At 35.0% G+C, this 27,608-nt stretch overlaps 1 protein-coding gene across 3 annotated transcripts in view; it reads right to left on the minus strand.

Moving 5' to 3' along the window:
* Positions 1 to 1,323: 1,323 nt before the first annotated feature.
* The window catches only part of LOC140056473 (neuromedin-B receptor-like), a 38,028-nt gene continuing 11,743 nt past the window's right edge, over positions 1,324 to 27,608 (minus strand). For 2 of the 3 annotated variants that reach the window (XM_072101847.1, XM_072101845.1), the window contains exon 2: positions 1,324 to 6,009. In XM_072101847.1, coding sequence (XP_071957948.1) covers positions 4,766 to 5,896 — 1,131 coding nt within the window. In that variant the 5' untranslated portion in view covers positions 5,897 to 6,009 and the 3' untranslated portion in view covers positions 1,324 to 4,765. Of the gene's footprint in view, positions 6,010 to 24,840; positions 24,891 to 27,608 lie in introns of all 3 variants that reach the window. The other variant, XM_072101848.1, reaches the window with a different exon arrangement.

Consider the following 27,608-nt stretch of genomic DNA (forward strand, 5'->3'; position numbering starts at 1 on the left):
AAACAGAAGGGACAAGATGAAACATTTACATCTATTTGCTGAACTTAACCTATATTATTATTATTATTGCTGCCCTTTTCTTTGAGCCGCTATGGAAGTATAGATGGAAAGCAATCGTTACAGTCAGGATTACCATTATATAGGACAAAAGTACAACCTTATATTTGGCATTATCTGCACCTCATAACATTTAGAAACAAATACTCTAATTTGAATGCCGCGGTACGAGCATGTAAACATGGACAACGCTATGTTGAGTAAGTATTCAAATCAAGATAATCTTATTAAATGTTCATCGTCGTGACTTAGAACATTATGTATCGTGTTATTAGATATAAACCCACGCAGCATGAATTGAAACTTTGTTCATAAGATTTAATATGAAAGAAATCTGGCTCTCACGGGTAGGCCGGTCTGGTCCAATCAATAGATGAGCCAATGGCGAATGGAGCAATTCTCACCGTGTGACTTAGTAATACAATAATCAATCATCTTAGATACGCGTGTAGGCCTACATTCAGTAGGAAATGTGTGTGCTTTAATGTAGTTCGATAAGTTAGGAGTCACACTAGTTATCTTGCATACTAATTTAACTTGACTTTAAAGCAACATAACAAACATGTCATTTTAAAAATAATTGTTTGTATCAAGCATTATACTTAATATTAATTACTATGCTCCACAGAGGCTTCTTATAAACTAGGATAGAGTTTGAACTGTATAATAATGACTATTGCATGTCATTTTCATGTAGTACTGGTGGAATACAATAACAGGACATGTCATACGAACATTTTTAAAACGTTGGACGTGCTTATTAAGAATTCTAAAGATAACAATACACCACCTGTGTTGTTGATACCTATTTGTGGAACTAGACGTCGGTTCGGTTCGGTTCGGTTTCGGCAATTATTATGTTACAAAACAGTGCAATGAATATAAACTGGCAGACATTGCTCATGCACAACAATATTTAGTACTACATTTTATTTTAAAATGTTTCTAATCAGAATCGTTTATGTTGTCGAACCCAATTTAGATGGATATCTTCATTATCCAGCGGTGTTCCTCAATAGAAAAGTCCCCTGAATATGGGTTGGCCATAAGTGTTACATAATAACCAATATTCTATTCTCCTTTATTCATTTCATGAGACGGCGTCGCCTTAGTAGAGGTTGTCGAATAGGGCGTCCCAGAGAAGGATTTATGTTGTGGTTGCTTATCTCTCCATCCACGATTGAATCATGGTCGTCGTGTTCTGTACAATCGGTAGGTCAGCGTATTGTCGAACAGATTGTGTAGATAGGTAAAACTAGATATAACTTAAATATATATACGTGTTTTATTTGATACATTAGGGCTACATACCAACTACGTTACCACCACCAGCGGTAACACTGATATAAACACCATTTGCGGCCCACATACCGCATAATGCACTAAGCGTGTTACAACACGATACATTTTCATCAATAATAATAAATATGATTATAATAATGTTAACAATTTCACAATTTTAATTTACCTTAATTTAGATTAATTTAGTAATACAGCTATGCCTATATTCGTGACGTGTACATTATTCATCTTGTCTTTTTGAACAGGTTATCAATGCCAATTAAACCATTACCAAATTCTAAAATAAACTAAACTCTATAGAACAGAATGATAAATATAATATACAGTTTTTAGGATAATAATAACTCCAAAAAAAGTTTGACGAACCATTATAAAGGTTAGTGTACACTATCAAACTAGTTTGACAAACAATGTCCAAATATTGTGTCACAAAGTTTGATAGTGTAGACAGAACTTGGGTTCAAAATAATATTGAATCATAATTGGCTTTTCGAAGTTTGTTTATAATCATTGAACAATATATTCCAATTATTATTATCGTACATTATAGTAAGTAAAAATGACTTAATTTATTATGTTATAATCCGTTTAACTCTATATATATATTATTCAGTATAAAATACGCAAGTTCTTTTAGAATGTTTCCCTAGGTGAATCTTCGCACCGAAATCGAAGTCAACCATGAGGTCAGATTGGTTTTCCATTCTCGTGGTAAATTCGCCTTGTTTTAAAAAGTCATCGTTAATTCAAAGGCTACATTTTTTACCTGTGAAGATTCGTGTAACGGTAGCTAACTCTGAATTTGTCCAGAACTATAGTTAGGCCTACTCAGTTTGCACACATCTACATCTAATTTCTCCAGCTGATTATTATCTGATCAGCTAACCAGTTCACCCAGACAGTTACTAGTTTAAATCCAATTGAGCTTATGATCTAGAATTCCCTATTTAGCCTCTAAAGCAATAGGCAGACGAATGAGCTTCGTCTGATGGCAGAACTCGACACGAATCGGCACTTAAGGGAGAAGAAAGTTACTACCATCCACACCTGTGTGCAATTCAGCTTAGTTAGGCTGCAAGTCACGGATTCATGACGTTTAGTTGCATTTTATGCGTTAACCTTGATGCATTTAGGCCTACTTAGGAAATAGCTTGATGCATTCAAGACACGTGTTCGCCGCCTTTCACGGTGTCAGAATTCTAGAAAGATTTGTCAAATTCTTATTCTGATGTTATTAAATCGAAATTATGGGTAAGAGTATTTAACAAATTATTAGTAACATTTAAGTTAGGACAATACATTCCAAAAAAATTATATGGCATATTAATAACAATAACAGATCATGATAACTAACAGTTTTTTCCGCAGTTACTATTATTCTGGCAACCATCTGAATACAAAAACACATCATCGAAAATCAATAGCGTTAAGCGTAATTAAAATATTTTTTTACTATCGTTGTTATTGTTGTCACTTTTGATAGTGCCGAAACATATGTGCATTTTCTGAGCTGTTAGACAAAGGCAAGGCAATCTAACAACATTATACTGAGCTACTAATCTCAAAGGGTCTATCTGTGGCTGACACACGATCAGTTTCACGCCTCCTTAACAGAAACAAAAAAAAAGAACATGTACATACTATTAGTATTTCTCGCAGCCAGACATAAGATCAAAGGACTGTTAGGAGTTCAATCTTCGCTAGACGAGCTCAGTATTCTGTTGTTAGATTGCCTTGGTTAGAGACCTACATACAATTGGTAGCAGAACCTTGTGTGCTTTTGACAAAGTTTACAATTTTGTTTTAGAACGCGTACGTACAATTAATGATATACCTGAAATTTGCCCAAATAAAATCACAAGCGACATAATTAGTAATTTTTACCGTTTGCTATTGTACAAATGTCTTGCTTTGTGCGTGTCGTCATTGCTCTAGTGTCGTCGTCTTCATGGCAATTATGAGCTTATATAATGTTAAGTACCGCAAAGCTCTGTCTATATTATCAAACTAGTTTGACAAACAAGTGTGATGTGCCCAAATATAGTAGTGATATTCCTAAATATAGTAGTGATATGACATCATCAAATCTCCATAATATATGGGCACATCACATTTTTGTTGTCACATAAAGTTTGATAGTGTAGAGAGAGCTTAAGTCTTGCCGTGGCTCGGTCATATCCAGTCCTTGTCATTGTGCGATAACAACATCTTTGAGTATTCAGTTTGATTATTTTCAATACTATAGACCTAAATCAATAGTTTATATAATATTCGTGATAAAACCTATTATGAGAATAACAACTCCATTGCCGTTTCAGTTCTTTAAAGTGAGCAAATCCGATTTTTTTTTGCTATTATGAATCAAGACATCATTATAATTGCTTTGGCAAGATTACAAGGAAACTAGGACGAAGACTCAGGATATCAAAGGGTTTAACTGTGGCTGGGACAAGATTAGTTCCACGTCCTTTATAAAAGACACCGCGGAGAGTTTACGTAGTACAGTTCGTATTTTTCGCAGTCAGACATAAAATCAAAGGACTGTTACGATATTCTATCTTGACAAGGCGTACTCAGTGTCCTGTTAGATTGCCTTGCTATGACAAACTGTAACCCTCTGTGTTTAGTACACAAAAAGGGAACGAGTGAGTCAGTGGCTGAGCGGTTAAGGCAGGGGCGCCGTTTATGCAGCAGCTAAAGAGCCAACAATATCGGCATGGGTTCGAGGCCTAGTTCTGGATCAACAACCATCAACAATTCAGATAAGGACTATAAACCGAGGTCCAGTGTGCCAGTGTTCACTTTAAAGGACCCAATTCATTATTCGAGACAAGTAGGGGATTACCCTGAGAACTGGTTCAAAAAATGTTCTGGGGATTACCACCTACTGTATATCCGAGGACAGTGATTCATTGATTCATGGTAATTCTTGGCCACATGTGCCTCTAAATACATAAATAAAATAAAAAACATTACCGAGTACGTACACTGTAGCATCTTAGAAAACATTAGCCAATATAGCATACATTGAATCGGATCTTTTTTAGGCCTACGTCACCGAATAAAAGTAAACAACTTCCGATTCGAATAAACTCACCAAATGAACAGGTTTTACGGTCTCTATAAATAAACAACAATAATTGTATAATATTTTCTTTTTTAGATTTAGGAATAATGAGAAAAGAAAAGAATCTGAAGACAATGTGCGTCTCATTGTAAAAGGTAAGTTTCATCATAGTTTATCAAATTTTGCGCAATTGCAATTCAACTGATCTCACCGCAGCAGATGCGATGGCGCATTCTTCATAATTCGTACTCTTTGTTTAACTCTGTTGCGGACGGTCTGTGTGTATTTTAATTCGCAGACATTGTATTATATTTAGTTTCTTTTCATTGTGTATGAGCTTCAGGCTTTATCGACTTCGGTTGATTCCATAGATTCTATACCAGTGTGCTTATTTACATGTTTCATACGAAATGTTTGACTGACAAACCGATATTCACTGCCGCTTTCATCAATCCGAGTACCTCGAAGAAACTCAAGTAACAGATAACGCTTAAAATGTCTGCGAAATGTTAGACTGGTGAATCCCAACGCAATAGGATTTGCACAGCAGTTGATATAGACAAGCAAAGGACCAAACTCTTGGACAGCATTGTTATTCAGAACAAACACACGAGCAGAGTCAATACTTCTCATTATATTAAACACCATCTCTGGCAACCAGCAAAGAGCAAACATGATTGCAATCACAAGAACGGCGATCGCCAGTCGTTTACGTGTTTTTGTCTGCTGGCTACGACTGGTCGTTCTTGACGACAAACGGCGAACATTTTTCAGGCTAGCTATCAATTTCCGCGCCATCATGGAATATGACGTCCCGATAATCAAAACTGGGATACAGTAAAGCAACGCCACGCGTAAACTTTCGTAGATGATACTACTCATCGCCGATGGTGGCATTCGATCACATATGTAACTGTCTGCATGGATTTCAAAATCTTCCTCGGTCAAATAACTTGTGTTAATGACGTCAAACAGGTGATAATACTCTGCAAACTGCACGATTGGTATTGCAAAACTGATCCCGAGCAACCATATTAAAATGACAACGTAGACGTAGAATTTTAGCAGTGAACTGACAAGTCGTCCCGTCGTACTAGTGATGACCACGTAACGATCGAGGCTTAGAACTGTCAAAGTAAGAGCGCTGACACTTTGTGATATTACTTGACAAGATTCCGAAGCTATACACATGAACATAGATGAATGCGACAACGCGTTTTCATGTCCGTGAATAGTTTTGGAAAACTGGTTCGGGAGCCAGAATACTATAATCAGTAAGTCACCAACGGCTAAGTTCGTTAGTAAGACATTTGGAGCCGTTCTCATTGACGCGTTTAGCAGCACAGTGAGTAATATTAACACATTGCCAATTAATCCAACGATAGCTATTACCACAAACGTACACGTCATCAACACAATATAATGTGCACTGTTTTCATCATCATAATCAAAATCCTCTTCATCATCCATTTTTGTATATTTTTAGAAGAGGTAGGCCTATACACACTTTGCGCTATGAGTTATAGTTTTCGACAAACATGACGACATCTCCATTCACATCTTCGTGTCCGTTTAAATGGAATCTGAAAGATAAAAGTGTATTCTTAAACCAATGGAATTCTGTTTAAAAAAAATCCGTTCTTTTTATGTTTGTACTTAAATTAGTCAATCTTTGGTGAACGTCCTATCTTAAAACATACAAACAAGCCATATAACCTCACATTTTTAACGGATTGATTATTTCTCTTTCATCTTGGTTCAATAACGCATGCAAACGTATATTTTATATAAAAAATAAATTGTTTAGAACCCGTGGCTACCCCTTAAACTGTATGATAACGACAATGTATTCTCAATATGAATTCTATTCAATCTGATAACATAAGTTTACTTAAATGGAAACTGAACAACAATAAACTGTTGCTAGAGGTGAAACTATGCATTAAAAATGTCACAAGTACACAAATACGATTTATGTCCAAGTTTAATAGCAATACTTAATTATATCTAAATGACAAATACAAATTGAAGTTTATGAGTTTGTATTTGACCAACAGAAAACACATACGTTAATTACAGCCGCGTTTATATTCATTTACTGTGGTCCCCTTTAAAACGTCACCTATAAATCTGAGGCCCTATTAAGAGCGACAACCTTGTCTCGTGCGTCATTATTACCTACGCTTAGGAGGAGGTTATAATTTTGTCTGAGATTTGAGTGCGTGGGTGTGTTTGTTAGCAGGATAATCGTCAAAACTAAAAGATGAATCTTTAACAAATTTAATCCAATTTTGGAGACAACCCAGCCAGACCAAGATCCCATTTCTGGACCACTTATTATTACACTTAGGCCGATGCAACAAGCATCACATTTAAACCACTGATAGATATGTGGTCACGGACGACTCCATGCCACTCTTTATCACGATTCTTGATCCTTTTTCTCGATTAACCCCTGGTGGAAACTGCAACTAGTCTCAGATTCTCTTGTTTTATTTATTATCACCATTAACAACATGTAGGCCTACTGCAATATTGACGCGGTAGTAGTAGTCGCATATTGTTTGATGTTATTTTGATTAGATTGGTTAACTAATATCACGTGTCACTGATTATTAGTTCTAATCTACATGTAAAGTTTTATTTTAAATTTATAAAGTTGTATATTCAGTTTTACTGTATAGACTCTTGTTTGTACCCTGACTCTTTTTACTCACTCGATTCTACACGCCAAGGTGTATAACTACTATCTGATTGGTTAATCTCGTACCACGTGCCGTTAGTTCTACTGCATGTTAATAGTTCTATTTAATTTCGTTCTATTTAATGGTCTATTGTACGTTTAGCTTTTTATAAATAATTTTAGAATGTTTATTGTGCGGAAAGGCAGTTGCTCGTTCAACCAGCTAGCTCTGTTCCAATTCAAGCGCAGCAAGGAAACGTAACCATGCCGGCAGGTGCTTGTAACTCAAAGTTTGAATGACCAAGCATTCCGTCTGCCTTTAAAATTAGATGGTATGATAGGGGACGGTAGGAGAGAGGATACTATAATTCATACAAATTATTATTATATAGTATAGTATTTGCACAAAGACCATATTAATAGGCCTATATTTATATATTTTTATCGGAACTATCTTTCGTCGATTTAAAGTTCGGTCCTACATAACTTTTCAACAACAAAAAATGATAAGCATAAGTTTTCCAACTTAGTTGTAATTAACTAAAAAATGTTATGTAGGCCTATCATATAGCGTGATTTCACTAACGCAGAAACCGTTCAAACACGCTCCATCATGCCCACATGTACAGGGTCTGCGGACTAGTCAGGAGGGGATGACCGCCGTTGCTATGTGTCTCGAAATAACCGTTACGCTTGTTAATTTTGTCCCTTTCGTTTACCGTCCCGATGCCAAAGTTCCCTATTAATTCAAGATGGAACAGCAACGTATCTAATTTGACCAATCACGACGTTATATATCCATCGGGTTGTGATTACCTGTATTGCGCTTCCTCCTTCCGTCATTGCGTTTCGTCCTTGGAACCAAGCTTATCTCTATTCTTACAATCCGGCTTTTTGTATTATAATTATGTAATCAATATTCGCACGTACGTGCAAACATATTGTAGGGAAACGCCAAACCTGGTTATTCGGCTGGTAATATTATCAATTTATGTCTCATAAATATGTATACAATACGGCATTTTCTTTAATACCGCGATTGAATTAAATTATGTATTTGAGACTAAAGTGAATTTAGCGATGGTGATTGTTCCAGAGTAAATAGTATCTGAAACACTAATGAACGCGATTAATTCAGTTTTGCTGTATCTTTACATTTATGTTTGGCAAATATACGGTATTACTTATATATATATATCATACAATACAGTATAATTTTAAAAAGTAGTAACAAAGCGTGCGGTTTAAAATAACATTAATTATTATTATTATAGCAATAATGTTTAGTATTACAGCATAATGATAATATTATTGTTACATTAATATAATACCATAGTCGTGCTGCTGTAGTACCGGTAGTATTTTGGAGTTATAGCACATAACTATAACATCGATAGTAGAACCCTAACACATTAAATCAATACAAAATGTCTCTTAATATTAATTTATCTCGTAAGCCTTGGGCTTCTTATCAGCGTGCAACGTTAGTAAAAAAAATGAGGAATCACGACGCGATAAGTGAGTTAATTGGGTTAAATTATAACATGCGTTAACTGAAGAAATTCTAAATGTTCAAATGCGTTATAACAGATTGGTAAATGCTATTATGGATCGAGTTGACGCGTCAACATGTGGCAACTTATCTATATGGAAACGCATCATCATATAAAAATTCGATCCATGTTTGACGTCATTATAATATTCAAGGTAATATTTTATCATGTAAAAGAGAAGACGAAACCTTATCTTTAAAAGAAACTGACAACAGAAGCTTTTATAATCATTGTATATTCTCGATTTGAATACACAATACAGAATTAGGCCTAAATATTATATGAACGATTTTAAGTTGCGAATATACATTTCCTGGGCTCCGAGAGACACTTCAATCGTGCCCCCTTAATAAGGGTTTCCCACTAGAACGTAACGCAAGGACGTAAACGCAACGCAAGCGTTTTAAGCAATGACAAGCGAAGTTATAGACAGTTAGTAATCACAAGCGAATAAGCCATCGCTTGTAATTGGTCAATTCACTTGCGTTGCGTTACGTCCTTGTGTTGCGTCGCTAATGTAAGGGCGTGTGGCGCAGTGTGTTGGACGTTGGACTACCGATCGTCAGACCTAGGTTCGAATCCAACTCTCGCCGCATTGCTTGTATCCGTAGGCAAGATACTTTACTTACGTTGCCTCTCTCCATCCAGGTGTATAAATGGGTACCCAGTTAGATCTAGACACAACTTTGCGCTGGTTACCGGCTGCATTATGGGATTATGTTTCCATACGTGTTTGATCCCAAAAAATACTGGGGTAATAATGCTTGTAAAGCGCCTTTGAGCATGATTACTCATGAAAAGGGCGCTATATAAATGTGGTATTATTATTATTAGTGGGAACCACGCTTTAATAAGGGTTTCCCATAAGTTTTACTGTAGTATAATGATGTCTTGTTCTAAAAATACAAACTCGTAGACATTATGTCTTAAGCTTGGTTCCCACTAGAACGTAACGCAAGGACGTAAACGCAACGCAAGCGTTTTAACCAATGACAAGCGAAGTTATAGACAGTTAGCAATCACAAGCGAATAAGCCATCGCTTGTGATTGGTCAATTCACTTGCGTTACGTCCTTGCGTTGCGTCGCTAGTGAGAACCACGCTTAAAGGCATCCAGAAGAATACGCCGTACTTCCGTCACAAACATTCATACCTGAAATAAAGTTTTTCTTAATACAGTTTTTTTTGCTATTCTTTATCATCCGGTGACGTGTATAGTTCAATCTAGTGGCCCATATAATGTTTCAGAATCATAGCGATTTATAAAAGTCAAAATTCAACATTTCAAGTAGCCAATGACATTTCGCAAGAGTACGGAGGATAGTCAATCGTTTATTCTTATTCTCTATTATTATGTATTTATTATATTATATTATTATATTTTGCAATAAAATATTGATCACAAAGGTCACACAAAACCCACAGGACTACAAAGAACATATTAAAACGTTACGAAGAAATATAAAAGTATAGTTCTTCTTAGTTGTAACGAATGATTAAGACGCGCGAATCGACAGCGTAAGCTTATACGCATGTGCTAAGAGGGATTTGGGAGATAGAAACATGAACACGCATGCGTATAAGCTAACGCTTTTCATTCGCGCGAACAAATTCCCCTAGTGGAAAAACAAGGAAAAGTAGTCAAAGTGCAAGTGGTAGTAGGCCTATAGCACGTAAGTCTAAAATAAGGGGCAAGTAGGTGAGAATGAATGTAGAGGAAGGGCATGTTTGGAAGGTGGTTATGCCGAGAAGAGTAATGCAGTGGGGCGTATGTAGGACATGGATCATGCTTCTTGCGTACACACACTTAGCTGATATATTGTAACATCATTAAATGTTATTCATAAGTCATCTTTTATAGATTGTAGATGAAAATAGTGCCAGATTTAAGCTGCTTTAGGTCAACAGGAAACAAAAAAATAATACGAGAATAATTATCTTCTCCAAAAATCACAAAAGCGTGCCTTTTGTATCGACCGAGAATATAAAAAGTTGAGTTAGGTGAAGACTTAAAAGTTCACCATTTTGTTAACAAAGGGAAGATCAATCCGATGTTATTTTTCCAAAAGAAATATCGGAAACCGTAAATAATGACACGTCCAAAAGCATAATACAAATGTCAAAATTACAGGCGAGCGGAAATTACTGAAATACAGCAGTTTTTTACGAGCGTTCGTTGCCAATGGTTACCGTATACGTTGTAGAAAGTATTTATATGTACTGTATTTGCAAATGAGTTAACATTTGCATTCAGCTTTTAACGCGGATTTGTTCTTCAGTTTTCATTCATTTAAAAATGTTAACTAAAGCTCTTTCTGTACACTATATCATGTGACACATTATGTGATAAATAAATGTGATGTCATATCACACTTCAAACTAGTATTATTATTTAAATTATCTATTTGGGGTTTTTTTCTGCCAATATTTTATAACGTTGTTTGTATTTACTATTATTAAGTTATATAATAGTTCTCTTATTTGATTTTATGTCGACACAGGACTGAGTACGTGTTGTCAAATGACTTTGTTGACACGCATGGTAAGCGCCCCGAGCAACACAATGGACATAAAATACATTGCCTCACTTAAAGTCTATAGCTCCGAGTTGAACATTTATATTTATAAAAAAAACCAGATAAATGTAGTTCATCATTTTAATAGCTATCAAAAAGGGGAGCGCACGCCCCGAGCGCATCCCCTTGGATTATCCGGCGGTACTGTACGTATGCGCAATTCAAGAAAGCTCCTAACTTGAGCCTAGACTCAGAAATAGCCTGAGACTAAAACCAAAAATAGCCGCGTAACTGTCTTAACAAAAACCCTGTTTACATATCCGTTAAATATATTTTAACCATTGAATGTTAAAAGTTTTATGTGCATCCTTTAACATTATGTAATAATAATAATAATAATAATATCTTTTGTTCATTTACAAAAGACTGTCATTTAATGTTTAGAGGAAAAGTATTGTCATGCACGTATACATTCTGCTGTCTTATGTACTGTAGATTCCTGTGGGCCTACCATATTGTTTTATTATTTTAAAGAAATTCAAAATTTGAGAAATTTGTTTTTCGTAATGCATTGGTGATATAATCGTATCTATTGATGTTAATATAGTACGGAAACTCAAAAGTGTCTTCCCAAAATTGAGTTCATGTTTCTGCGATCCTTGTATCTTAAAATCGGCCAGTCAGAAGGTCATGGAAAAGCTCTAGTACTACGGTACATGATTTGATTACAACATTTTTTTTCCTAACAGTTAAATTGCGTCAACAGTTAATTGGGTAAGTGCTCCCGTAGACTCTTGGGTGAAAAAGAAACATTGATGAATCGACATCAAGCAACAGTTTCGGCGTCTTAATGGATTGGAGAATATTATGCTAATAGGTGATTACTCCGATTGCTTAAAAAGTTGTAAAAAACAAACAACATTTTAGCCTTGTCTAATGAATTGGGAATTCGTGCGGCAGAATAGCAGATATATATAGAAGCAGTCATTTCAATCTGACGATTTCATTTCTTGGGATTAATAATTAGTTTTACCATTAAGGTCATCATCTAATGCCCCGAGAGGTGATTTCAATGTATGTTGCATGTTACATTAGCATTGTTTAAAATATTGTAGTATACACTTTTTTTTCATTTCCATTAGCCGATTTTCGGTACTGTAAGAGGAAAATTCTATAACACAGTGTCACATGTGTGTGGGCCTTTTATAATCTTAACTTTTAAAACTAATGCACACGATATTACAATTGACCGATAGGGCCTACAGGATTTATATTTCATAAATAAGTCTACCTCATAGCGGCGGGAAAAAACAATTGAAAAATGAAACTAACATAAGTTCACAAAATTGATTATATTTCCCTCTGAAAATAGCCTATTCAAAGTTTGATTGTATTAAACTTTATTTTTCATGTTTTTGAGGAACAATAAATCTTAAATATTTTGTGATGAATATATATACATCACAGGCACAGAATAAATTCTAAACCGCCCGGTGATTTATTGAAATTTAATTAATTAATTTGAAACGATAAGATGAGGAAATCTGCTGTGAGAATGAGAAAAAGTCGTCCCATATTATAATTATATATTGATTTATAACATAATACAAAATCAAGATTTTAACCTAATATTTTAATAACGACATTAATTGGAGCGTGGCCGACTACATTACATTGCTTTGTAGTCCTAATACTTCTATCTTGCGGCCTAAAGTCTTTTATCCACTTATTTGCTGCAGGAATCCAACTTCACTCATGTGTCTCTCTCCGAGTTCTGTTCTATTTGCATGAGTGGCTTTGAACGCGTCATAACTAAGACCCCATTTACACTTTCGTTTGGGTCCAGGGCCGGTCCTGGGCCGGTTGCAAATATTTACTTTTTTAGGCCGGCCCAGAGCGTTTACACTACCGACGCAGATTACTGGTCGTAAATAATTTTATCGGAAGTACCATTGCATGCTGGGATACGAAGTACAGTTTGTTTACATTTTTCTCTCTCGATCGTCAATTCAACTCTCCGCGCGAACCGACCGTTTTATATTTATAGTACTGTATTGTTGTTTTTTGTCCCATTAAAAACAAAATGAACCCCACTGTTTTATATAATATGGCTATATTTTATGTATATGCGAAACAAGCGGAGGAATACTTTATTGAAAGAAGATGTCTGAAAATAAATTTAACTATATAATGAAGAAAACAAATTGTCGCCCGAAAAGGAGGAAGGTATGTACTGAGAATGTCGGATCGTCATAACAACAACCTCATAAAAAGGTCAAACGTTGTTCACGGTTCACTGCGTAAGCCGGCCCAAACGTAAAAGCCGCTCCTGAACCTACCTGGAGAGGTGGCCCAGATCTGCGTCCGGCCCAGGGCCGGCCTAACTTTTTGGAGTATTTACACTTATCAATTGCCGACCCAGGGCCGACCCAGGGCCGGCCTAAATCGTAAGTGTAAATGGGGTCTAAGTTTCTGAGCTTTGATTGGTTGCTCAATTTTTGGCTTCATAAATACCGAAACTATTATTTGAATTCGCTGAAAAGGAATATGAAAAATTAACATATTATTACGCATAAGCTTACGCTTTCTATAATTGCGAATAAATTCGCTAAAAAAGTACAAGTAGCTATGAACGTTTGTTATGTATTACAAAGTGCGATGATTATTACGAAGTTGAAAGATCGACGTAACATACTTCCGTTTATTTTGAACCACCTTAGTTATCCACTCGTTTCCGAATGCACTTTAACGTTGGTGACATGATTGCTAGTTATGAGTTGAAGCTTTGTAATAACACTGAACGAACGCGGTCTCTTTTTAAAAAGTAAATAACGCGACCACTGACGCTGTCTGAATTATTAATCAATAGGACTTAACTCGTAATAAAAAAACAATAATGATTGATTGTTGATTGTTAGTATAAGATAAATTTATTCATCAATATGACTGTTTTTCAATTTCCATTTTGTACAGCAATTGTACTTTTCAGACTTTGTGCATTTTTTAAAGATAATTCATTTTTTGTTATGGAAAATAATGATTTGCAAAAATGATGTAACGTTATTGCTATCTATAATTAAAGGCCGGTTCACACTAGACGTGAACACGCACCGATGCTCGGTTGCGATAATTCTTTTCGTACATAAGTTGGAGACCTCTTATAAAATGTTGCAAAATAAACATGAATATTCATTAGTCATATCCACAATTATAAGGTGTGACGTAAGAATTGATCTAACTGAAATTCGCTAATGCAAACGCTTTACATCGAGCCATCTGTCGAATTGATTAGACTATGGACTTTGCATGTCGATGTGGTGTTCGAATCCCATACGTATCTTCTTTATAGAGAGAGAGGTTATTATATATGTATATTATATATATCTTTTAGGAGTCCCCAACGAAAACGAAATAGTGACCCGATTGGCTACCCTATGCCTATTTAAACTATCACTGCCTGGTGTACAGTATAAGTATCTATAAATATCTTTATTTCTTTTGCAATTATCTACATCTACAAAATAATAATTTAACTAATAACTCTCCTTTGCTAAATTTATTAGACAATCAAGCGAATTCAGATAACAATCCGTAAATTCCCAGCGACGACCATTGTTTGAGTTTAGTTGTGTTTTCACATTCAATCTGCAGCGCCGCTAATAAACGTTGTGCGTATGTAATCAATCATTTTTCTGATTGGTCAGTTAAAAGAAACGTCGCTCGTGAAATCTAACAAAAAATGTACGCGATGCATTGGTCAATTTTATTTCGTCGAAATTGCTTGTTCAAGTGGTAAATAAGTGTATGCTCACATTTGACGTGAATTCGATACCCCTACAAATTCCAGGAATACTCGCACGCATACTTGATTTTGATACCTTACTGTATGTTTCATATAAAACTCTCACACACACATTTACATGTAATGTTTTTCCATCCGTTAAATTTTTATGAGACACACAAGGCCAGCTGGATGAGAGAAATGGTGTTTGAATGTTTCTGCGTATTGGTAACTTCTTTAAATTAAGTACCGTATGTTGTTGAAATCGTGGAGCTATTTCATTGATTTATTCCACTAACATAACTTACCCCCCAGAACGTATGATATCGTATTATGTTAAATATAAATATGATTTCCCATAATAATTGTATTATTTGATTTATATTGTTTTTTATAACTAAGATGTTTCTCTTAAATGCAACTTCCACACTTCATTTTCGGAATTCTATAATCAAATCAAATACAAATAAATGTTTATTAAAAACACAATTTTGTCCAAAACATTTTGACAATTCTAACAACGTGTTTAACATGTATTGTAATTAACGATGTATTGTCCTCCAAACACATGAAAAATGAAGATTAAACAAAATAAAAATTGAATAGACCATTTCGCAGTTTTAATAAAGTTATTCACTTCCGTAGAAAAAAAATAAACAAAATACAGTTTCCACTTATAAAAAGACAAAATAAACATTACTGAAAAAAAATGACAATACTGTGGGTGCCCGGTATCAGTGGCTGGATCTCAATGGAGATACAAAAAAAAAAGCGAAAAGCTAAATTAAAACGATAAAGTAAAATAGCCAGAAAAGTTAGCAGAGCTTTCGGTCAACATGCTAGCCCTTCATCAGTGCAAGTGCAGGAATTTGGATAACGTCATATTATAAGAACTGGCAAGTGCTGCCTGGGTGGACAGGAATAAAAGAAATACAACAAAGGAGACAGGGTGGTTAATAGTGGGTGGAGACTGAATAAGATTAGGAAACAAAGAAGGTAGCTTGGTAGAGATATAAAAACTTTTGGAATAGAACTATAAAACAGCTTAAATGGTGGTTAACATTGAAACTTAAATTGTGGTAGTCAATGGAATAATATATATATATATATCGTTTCAAAAATTAATTAAATAATTTTCAGTGTATCACCGGGCGGTTTGGAATTTATTTCTATGCCTGTTGTGTTTATATATATATAAAAGTATCTCTCGAGATCCCGCTTAGTGAATAAATATACTGAATTATAGATGAGGGCGTATCAATTTGATCTCTGGTGCGCGTGCGTACAACTGAGGACTAGTTGTGTTCCAACCGTACCACGCCGAGAATGTTAAAGGGTCGTTATCCGATCGAGTTAAAGAACAATAACATGAAAGCCCCAGTGGTCTAATGGTTAGGGCAACTGCATATCAAGCAGACGGTCCGAGTTCGAGTCTCGGTTGGGGCGACTTTTTCTCATTCTCCCAGATTTCCTCATCTTTATCGTTTCAAAAATTAATTAAATAATTTTCAGTGTATCACCGGGCGGTTTGGAATTTATTTCTATGCCTGTTGTGTTTATATATATATATATATATATATATATATATATATATATATATATATATAATTTTAAACGATAAAGATGAGGAAATCTGTGAGAATGAGAAAAAGTCGCCCCAACCGAGACTCGAACTCAGACTAAACTTATCATTAATTACAAATACATCTTTACATGGTGTATACGTAACGACAAACATTAGATTATTCTTCACAATTAAATAGTGAGTCTTTAGAATTAATGTTCTTTGCCTGATTTGTTTATATATATATATATAAATCCAAAGGCAAATTACTGAAAAAATGACAATGCTGTGGGTATCAGTGGCTGGATCTCAATGGAGATACAAAAATAAAAAGCGAAAAGCTAAATCAAAACGATAAAGTAAACAGCCAGAAAAGTTAGCAGAGCTTTCGGGCAACACTAGCCCTTCATATATATATATATATATATACAGACAGTACTGTCTGCAGATTGGATATATATATATATATATATATATATATATATATATATATATATATATATATATATATATATATATATATATATATATATATATCCAATCTGCAGACAGTACTGTTTCGATCTTATATAGCCTATGTGATGCATTTCATTTTCTACAGTAAGTATAACCATGTTCAACCTCACGTTTTGACAAGACTCACTATTTAATTGTGAAGAATAATCTAATGTTTGTCGTTACGTATACACCATGTAAAGATGTACAGTATTTGTAATTAATGATAAGTTTAGTCTGGCATACAAATTAAGTATTATCGTTATTCTAACAACAGGTGCCATTTCGCACCTTATCAATAATCTATCAATTAATCAGTTACAACGAGACATACGGATAATTTTAGAGCTTTGACGTCAGGAGTTGACTTTTGACAAAATTACCACGGCTATTTTCTGACGTATTTACGACAAAACGTCAAGTGCTCTTGCTCGTTTTTGCAAGGAGACCTTTTATGTTCAGAAGTATAATTAAAGTTGTGTTGTATAATCAATTGATCTTTAAATTGCATACATTAAGAAAATTAGCGTGGTCATTATTTGGAATAATTTACGTACAAATAACATGGTACATTTCGTAAATAAAATATGTATGTTTAATACTAATTCTCAATTTACTTATGGATTTACCGAGGAGAAATTCGGATATGAAAAATAATTGGATTCCGTTTCAATCGTGTACCCTCTTCTTTGAAGATGGTTCAACGTCTCGTCCGGTAGACTAGACAATTAGATTAGGTCTAAATCATGTTACTGTATATCACAAACAATAATATACGACAACCGGAACGTTGCCAAACGATAATTCCGTCAGACCGAGTGTGTAGCTCTTAAAATAATTTGTTGCCATTCGTCAATGTCAATTGTTAATTTTCATTCCTTATTTTTTGAATTAAAAGATCACTAAATATTCTTTTTATAGAAGCACTTATATCGTTGAAGCACTCTAAAAAGATATTTTCTTGATGTTAACATTCAAACGACATTACATAAACACGTAATAATCAAAATATTTTTAAACTATTAACATTAATTCCTCTGCATAAAATATGAAATACTGTGGAATGATTAACAGATGGTGTAAATGATGGTTATTTACACATAACGACTGACAAGTAATCAAACAAAATTAATCGAAAAAACTAATGAATATTATAACCAGATCCTTGCGGGGACAAGGTGTTCATACACACTTCATTGCAATTTAAACACAATACTATAGTGACGGAGGGTCAGGGCAGGGGCGCCGCAAACTATAGCCACAATATCATCATAGGCACACAGCTCTCATCCGCCATAGCCATGGTGGTAGAACATGTTTTCTAGGTAAGTAACTTAAAACTGGATGTCCATCCAGTACATCAGCTCGCGTGTCCGCGTGCATTCTAGTGCATCTTCGGGAAAGCGCTTGTCGTGGAAAGACGAATAAGCACAGTTTGAGTTATATTGTTGTGTAGCATCCTGTCCATTGCGCTTTAAGACAATTTTATAAAACGCAATATAAATACGCATCTATCATGACGATTGTAGTGTGTGTTCAAGTGTTTTTTTTTCAAGCATTCTGTTACTGTTCGATTGAGCGAAGAAGCTTTTGATGATTGCAAACCTGGTCAGATGCAACTACAGTACATAATTGTGTTCTTGAGATGAAAACAAGCCTTGGGTGTTAGGAGATAATTTCCGCGAGCGTCAACTAATACGTGACTAATTAGACGTGACTGCATAAACGTTCAATTAAAGGTGGTAGCTCAAGTAACAGTGTGCGATTAGCTAGTACTAGTAGTATGGAAAACCTACGCAACCACGATCGTCCGTACACATGACAAGCCTTGCATAAATTCCTATACTCAGTGGCCTAATTGGTTAGCCAACTTTATATGGGTTAATCATATATTCTGGTTCATAGGTAGAGTGTTTTATATGCGTATTAAACCACCTGAAGAAATAGAATTTGCTTCTGATTTGATATTAGATTACCTAGAGATTCGTATGATCTATTTGAAGATAATGTTACAAATTTACAAATAACTTAACAAAACAGTTAAGATATCGGATGCATTATTTGTACCTGATTTAAATTTGTAAGCAGGTAATTTGTCACAAGCACCATATATCATTCTAGGAAACTAATTTTATCAAAACGCTTCACAATGTTATTAATGTTCTCTGTGCGTACATACAGAGCATAATAATATGATGGCGCTAGTTACAATCAACAAATTACTTTAAAAAAACAGTTATCGGTCGGATGCATTATTTGTACCTGATTTATATTTGTAAGCAGGTAATTTGTCACAAGCACCATGTCATAATATCATTCTAGGAAGCTAATTTTATCCAAACGCTTCACAATGTTATTAATGCGCTCTGTGCGTACATACAGAGCATAGTGATATGATGGCGCTAGTTACAATCCGTTTTGGGTGATTGAATATTATTGAATGGCGTATGCATAAACGGATATTTTTCGTTCACTGCTTCGTTCAGTGATGCGGCATGCTACTGTAACAAGCCAGTACGAATGAATTTAGATTGTCGTTGTTTTAGACTAGAGGATGTAGCAGATAACAAATACTCTCTCCCTTAAAGGTCCCTTCCTTAGCTGCCACGAAGGATCATTCGCCTGTCCACAACAGATAGATCAACACAATTATTTTTTCGCGGATGATATGAGCATCAGAGTTCATATATCCGTTTTATACTCACAACTAAAATTGTCGAGAAGGGCCCTAAGCCATGTGTAGTACCTGTAACATAGGACTATTTATGACATCAGCAAGTCCACTGACTACGCGTTGGATTGATCATAAGCAAACCTCGACGTGCACATGGCGTAATTCATTTATGGATCATGTCTTATGTGACTCCTATTATACAATAAAATGTTATTATATTGAAGGTTCCTAGACAATCATTTTCACTATCATTGACTCGTCTACTTTTACATCAATATAGAAATGTATTGTATGTAATTAGGTCCTTTTGATGAGTATACATTTTACCTTTTAACCACAATACACAAGATATAAAACAAGGTCGATAATGTATATAAAATAATGCAATAAAATAGCCAAGGTAAACAACTCATATACCTTAAGTATCTGTTCAGACCTATCGAATCATGTCATTCGTATCGTACATTAATAGTCGATTTTCGTAAGGTTTCATGTCTAACAATAAGAAACTGCAATACTGTTTCTTGCCGAGCGACATCACACGACGTGTATCACTGTGAATAGTGTGCAATAATAGGCCTAAATACGTTAATTCCAATATTCATTAAAAGTCAATTAAAGTGATTTATATACAATGTGCCTAAATAGGTTAGACCGTGAACTGTTTCTCAACTCACCACCATCGTCTAGATGTTTTGTTTCGACTTTTTTTTTAATATAGCAGTATAATATGCAGTAGCTAATTTTCGTTGTTATTAACATTGGAACGTATTAAAAATTGTGTTTCTTAATACCAGACATCAATATCTTTTCTATCAAATTACCAGAGCCAGAATTCCTAGCTGACACGGATTTTGATTGTGAGACACTTAGAGGCGACAACGATGAAATTAACTTTTTGTTTTTCGCCGAATTAAAGATTAATTAGGTGTTTAATTTATACTGATTTATACAATTGTTCTATGATGACGTGTAATTTTAGATGCTGTTATTGTGCGTGTATGGTTTGGATTGAGTCTATTTATTTTTGTTGTCGAATTAATGAATCGCCCAATTACATTTGGTCGGAAAAGGTACTGTAAATGAACAGCCGATTCTCAGTACGGTATTTAGGCAAATTCCTTGATACGGCATATATTATGTGTTTCATATGCGCCGCATTGATGCCCATGAAATGTTTCTTTACTTTTTTTGACCTTTGAACTTTCTCTTGTACCTTTTCCTACTCTGCGCAATCATAAATGTCGCTTGTCATTGGTCAACTCGTTTGCATTGCGCTTACGTCGTCGGGTTACGTCCAGCTAGAATGGGAGAATTCCGATTACGTGCCTGAATGAATTGATACATGGAATTTGAATGTTTTTTATAGTCTTTTAAAGTGTTTATGACAGTTAATATAGTAGACAGTTGTTAAAATTCTCCAAAGTCACTCAATGACATTGAATTTGAACGTTTCATTTGAAATACTTATTATGATACTACATGGTTTTAAGATAGATGTATCAAAACATAACAGCGCACAACATGATTATCAATACCAAAGGTCTCCATGGAGAATTGTTGTACACTTGATATATCTATTCAATGTGTTTATACAGTATGATTGAATGCTCTATGGATTATATGCACGCTGATTTATCACAACTTGTATTCCCTTAATAAATACTTTCGACAAAATGATGAAGCGAATTCTTTCCTTAGGAGTGGAGTCATATTTACTTGTTTTTAGTTGTCAATAATTATTAACAATTTGTATAGTATTTGAATCGAAAATTGTCTCTTCCTGATCTGAGTGTGACTGACGAGGGTCCTAATTTCATTCGTTTGGTGACGATTAAAATTAAATTTACTTTGTTTTGCTACCCGTCGTTATTTGAGTAGGCTATACCATTCTTTGATGCCAATACCTGCTTTTGGGTTTTCAGTGTACAGTACTAGACTGTACTCGCCACCATTGATTTTATTACTGTCATGGGCTTTCAGTTTGATATCAGTACGCTTCCAACCCGTTATTGACTTTCATTACCCGTCCGTAAGAGAAGGGAAGAGATAAGTTTAACTACTCCATGATAAGACTTGAAATAAGACTTTGTTTATATGTTGATCATCTTGTGTAGGCCTACATGTTTGTCTTGTGAACCTCTGAGGGTCCCTAATGATCAGCAATTGCTGGATGGATCACCAAAAAATGGTAAACAAAAAATCGTCTTTGAATCCAATACCGACTGAGGATTTCACGTTGGATACCATGTGTATTGTGTACAGTGTCATCTCAACATTTCTTCATGCATCGTACTATAGTAATCGGCTATATAGATTTATCAATAAGATACAATTTCCAACAATTTACGTCCTTCATTTCAGTGCCGTTTTGCCTTAACTTAATAGGGTCAATTTAATGTGTACAAAGGTGTACGGCACGAAGGTGATTATAAAAATAATGCATTGTATATTTTACGAGCTTTCTCCATTATTTTCTACAAAGTGCATTGATTAAAACATTATGTAAACGACTTTTGCGATGAGATAATGATAATTGGAAAAACAAGTTGAGGATGACATTACGTAAATTAAAATGTTAGGCTGATAATACTTGAGATGAGCAAGCCGGATTACAATTAACGTATCTCATTAAAAATGAATAACAACAAATATATCTCTACCATTGTTACATGTTTGATGTTGATACATTGCGTGTCTCTTTTCATTTAGATTGATAGACCTGTTAAAGTACCAATCAATAGTGGGTTGTGTATACAATAGAAATATAAGATTACAATTGCCATAACAATTGATAGTGATTTATAAAATTATGTACCTTTATTTGTAACATAATACTATAATTCTGCGTTCTTAAATATGGGTTTCATATAAAGGCTTTCAAACCACGAGACTGATTCTTTTTTTATTAGTAATTTTGGCCTTCGGCCCATATTACATAAGTTGAACAACATTTTTTTTCTAGACGGTCCTTTCTTAAAATAATGTAATTCATCCTCAATTTATCTCAATTTCTTTCTATCTATAGCTATATGTAGGCTACGTGTTGAAAAAACATTTTCACCTTACTTCTATCTAAACCTGAAATTTATGTCTATCTTTCTACACCGATCGTCAAAAATTGTGCAGAAAAGTAAGATTGTAAAATAGTTTCATCACAAAACCCCTGCAGGTTATATCGGACCATGGATTCGCATAATAATCGCCCGAAATTTCTGTGGCACATATAACTTTCATATTAGTGTTGTATTGCGTAATCACAAGTTGGAAACGACGACGCAATAATGCTGCAAACAACGCAGGTTTGATTTCACGCAGACGGGGGAAAACAAAATTATTGGAAGGTCATTTGCTTATGTTGCATAGGTTGCGTCGCTAGGGGGGACCAAGCGGGTACGGTTCCGATTGCAACGACGTAGGCACAACGCACCGACCAATGACAAGCGAAAGTTTATTTGCTTGTGACAATTGCTGACCTTTTTGTGCTGCGTCAAGTGGCCGCCTAGGCTTTGTGTGGAGTGCTGTCACCAAGGCGGTGCTCTGTCGTCTGCTGGTCCCAGCAGGAGGAGATGAACCAGTACAGTACAGAACAAAAGGTGCACTTGGTTCGGTGGACACGATCAAATCAACTTATTCTACAACTAAAAGTAAATGGTCAAGGGAGAGCGCTGGGCTTATGGTGTCGATGTTGTAGCTATGGTGTACGACGATTTATTAACCGCTCGATCATTCCACCAGTAAAAGTAAACATGAAAGTATATTGTGTATGATTATCTCCAAATTTGTTTTTGTTTGCACAAGTAAAATGAAAAACATAATTTAGATCGTTTGTGTACATAGTTTATTATTAGATACTGTTGATTTGTCCCAGGCAAATACGAATTTCCATAGTAACCGGGTATTTATTATGCAGTATGTGAATACGAACGTGCCTGTATTACAGCCCTGTGTTCCTAAATTGTTATTAATGTATTACTTTATATACCCAATAACTGTTCTAATTCAGCTTTCCATATTAGCTTTTACTATGTTAAATAATAATTAAATTTACACTTGGGTGCGCACATTGTGAAACCCCATTGCGTTTTTAATTGGTATTTAAAAAGAAAGGAAGAGTAGTAGTAGAAAGGTAAAGTAGAAACAATTTAGAAGAACATGAGGTAAATGAACGCTTTTTTTGCAATCTAATGAACGGAATGTTCACGTTAGTGTGAAGACTCCCATTTGATGTCACGGTAATGTTCCTTGTCTATTTGAAAATTCAAACAGTAAACAAACATGCAATTATGAATAAAACAATGAAATAGTTACATCTCAAATCTATAAAACTAAGCGCAAATGAAGCGTACTGCCGCCCACGGACAGCAATTAACTACATGAGGTGTTCAAGTTCAAGTGCGTGCGGGGGTTGCGCGGCAACGACAACATTCTTGTTCCAATAATCACAAAGCTCCTCAATCCCATTATTCAAAAGTCAATTAAACACTTGTTCCTTGTAATGTATCTTGAAACGTAAATTATTTTCTCTTGAAAAAAAAAATACATTCGTCATCAAATTTCTTTAGTTATAATATGAGCTCTTTAAATTATATCGATGTAAACAGTATACTCATAATCGAGTAATAATATATAAGATTAAAATATAGTTCCTCGATCGTATATTAGAAAATCACTAATAGCATTCATTTTTATTCGCTTAAACTTTTATGAACCCACGTCACTCGGTAACCATTCAAATTAGAAGAGTACTTCACTTTATTCGTTTATTTCGAAATTTGTTCAGTCGATTTCCGTATTTGCATATATAAATAATTGGTTAGGCCTGATTTTGATTTGTTATAAATTTTTTTTTATTATGTTATAGGGGTGCGTGAACTACCCAAGCCTATGACTAGGCCACCACGTAGGCCCTTGTCCACCCTTCTATTTAGTTACGTCGGCCTAGGCCTATACAAGAAATACGGCAGACTGTACTGCCTGCCCAACACAATGGAAGTCGCAGTACGACGCCTGCGATAATACAAGTGGGTATTTGGTTTGTAGGCCTATTGTATAGGTTGCTACAAGGAACTGATAACTGCAGTATTTGTATACTCAAAGTAAAATAGATCGTATTGAAGCGTTTATAAACATTTATAACTTGGCGTACCTATATCGTCGAGTTCCTCGCCCTCTTGTTGACCAATCAGACGAAAGAAACTGTTGAATAATAAATGATTTCCTATTTAAGATTAAATCCTTTCCTGCTGCTTCAATCAATAATATTGTGTTACATAACAATTCACCCCTCTGGGTATAAGTTGCTTTACATAATCAAGTCCCTCTGGGTATAAAGGATTATTATTCATCTTATCCATTAATTATATCAGTTAATTATGATTATATATTCCGCTGTTATTTATTAACGCAAACAGATTACGAATACCAGTCCTAATGTATATGTTTATATAAGTATACTTGGAAGCCCCTGCGCCAAATTAATTGGGTTATAGTAACCCAGCCTCGTTTATATTATATACGTTGCATTATTTATTAGTTAGAGTTAAAATATTCTAATATTCTGTACTATTCAACTGACGTTTGTATAAATGATGTATTTTAAAAATGTGTAATTAGAGTACGTTGTACGTTTCATTGTTATTTTGTAATTGGAATTACAATCACAGAAAATGTCTATGCTGATTTAGATTTTTCTTGACTAAATATGAACTTGAATTGAATTGATTGGAAGACCGCCACCAAGTCATGTAGGCCTACGCGCTTGTAGCGGTGTTAGTCATTGCAGAATGACCGTACACTCACGTGCTATGCAGTAGGGTGATGATCCCGATCCACTACCGGCACTCCCTATTTTACCTTTAAAGCTTAGTTTCTAACTAGGACCCAAACGTAAAGACGTAGTGAGCTGACCAATGACAAGCGACAGTTTTGAGATGATAATCCATCACAAAATATCTTCCCTTTTACGCTTACTATGGAAGGCAATAACCGCCAAAAATACAATTACAAACATACAATATATTCGTGGAAATATACAACGTACACGCAGAAACGTACAACATACTCGCAGAAACGTACAACGTACTCGCAGAAACGTACAACGTACTCGCAGAAACATACAACGTATTTTCATCCTAAATGTTCATGGACGATTCCATAGTTATTTTCTGCGCATTCATTTTCGCGACTTCGTTGTACGTTTTTGTGTTTGTCTGTTTCAGCGAATACGTTGTACGTTTTTGTGAATGTCTTTTTGTTGTCCTTTTCTTCAAGTACGTTGTATGTTCCTGCGAGTACGGTTTACGTTTCTGCGAGTACGTTGTATATTTCCACGAATATATTGTATGTTTGTAATTGTATTTTTGGCGGTGATTGCCTTCCATAGCTTACGCCATTGTTGAATTTTTACATTACTGATATTGTTACCACGTCTTGTAATCTGAAAGAGCATTTTATCCATAAAAATAAGTCACTTAGAACATAATGACTCTCATTCGTCCATTTTATATCTTTTAAACTCATCGAATGACGTTTCACTGAGACGTAATTATTTTTAATATACCAACAAATTCCCTTGATATCACGTGTATGAGATGCATACAATACATGGTTGAAAATAAGTTATAGGAAAATGCGGTCCACTTTGCATGTAATAACATAATTTTACCTGGTAATGTATATATGTGCTACATGTCCAAACACAAACGTCATTTGAATCTACCACTTAATATAACATAAATTATAATTCAGTCAGTATTCTAAAGATGCTTATGCCGACATAAATAGTACTACTACTACTCCTATTTACGCGTAAACAATTGTAATATAAGGCCTAAGCTAACATTGGTAGCTCCTTGGTAGGAACGTTTCGAAGCGTATCCGCGCATACGCTGCTTGTTTCTATTTCGAATCCATACATCATACCAAAGAACTTATAACACAAGAATCTCCTGTTCGTCCGAAGCGCGTAACAATTTCGAAAGGCATAGAATAGAGCTAATGGGTGGTGCCATTGTGAGCCATGGAGTAGGGCACCCGCATCAAATTAGAAAGTCAAAATCATAGAAGGGATCTGCTAATACTCTAGGGGGGATAGAGTAATTGACTGAGGAGTAGGGCGCCCGCATCAAATTAGAAAGTCAAAATCATAGAGGGGATCTGCTAATACTCTAGGGGGAAGAGTAATTGACTTCCTAGTTTGGAGGGGGCGCTGCTCCATGCTGTGAAATGGCGTCGCCCAGTTTGACCTTTTAACCCTGTACTTCCGATACTGTGTTTTGAATGCAAATTAAAGAACAGGAGATCCTTGTGTTATAAGTTCTTTGATCATACATATCATACATAAAGACATACAGACCTAAAATGAAAAATAAAAACCAGAGAAAGAACAAAGGAAAAATATTTGATGATGAATTTAAGACACCCGAATTAATCCTAAAAAAAAAGAATTAGTTTCCATTGGGGTCCGAGTAAAATATCACAAGGCACAAACAACGTTGAAAATGAAAGTATGAAATTAATAGAGATATTAAAACACAAATCTTTTTTTTTTAACACGGCGATTACTATAAATTACAGTAAAATTATCTCGGGGAGATATCCATGTAACCATTTTGGATTGTATGTGTGAATCGGTTAAGTAAGATCTCTTCTTACGATTGCCAGTATTATTAGTGTCGTTGAGTCTAGAGGATTGTGTATTAATGCAGTATGCGAAACAATGGGATCAAACGAATAATGCATACGTGTTCTTATCTAAAGCTCTATCAAAATATTTTGGAAAAAAAAAGTGTGATGTGCCCAAATAATGGTAATGATATTCCCAAATATGGTAGTGATGACATTATCTATCATTGTCTACTGTAAAAGGGTGAAATTACAGTTAATTTCACTTTTCCCAGGTTTGACCAAAAAATT

This window comes from Antedon mediterranea, chromosome 8, assembly GCF_964355755.1.
Source record: "Antedon mediterranea chromosome 8, ecAntMedi1.1, whole genome shotgun sequence".
NCBI classification, from domain to species: domain Eukaryota; kingdom Metazoa; phylum Echinodermata; class Crinoidea; order Comatulida; family Antedonidae; genus Antedon; species Antedon mediterranea.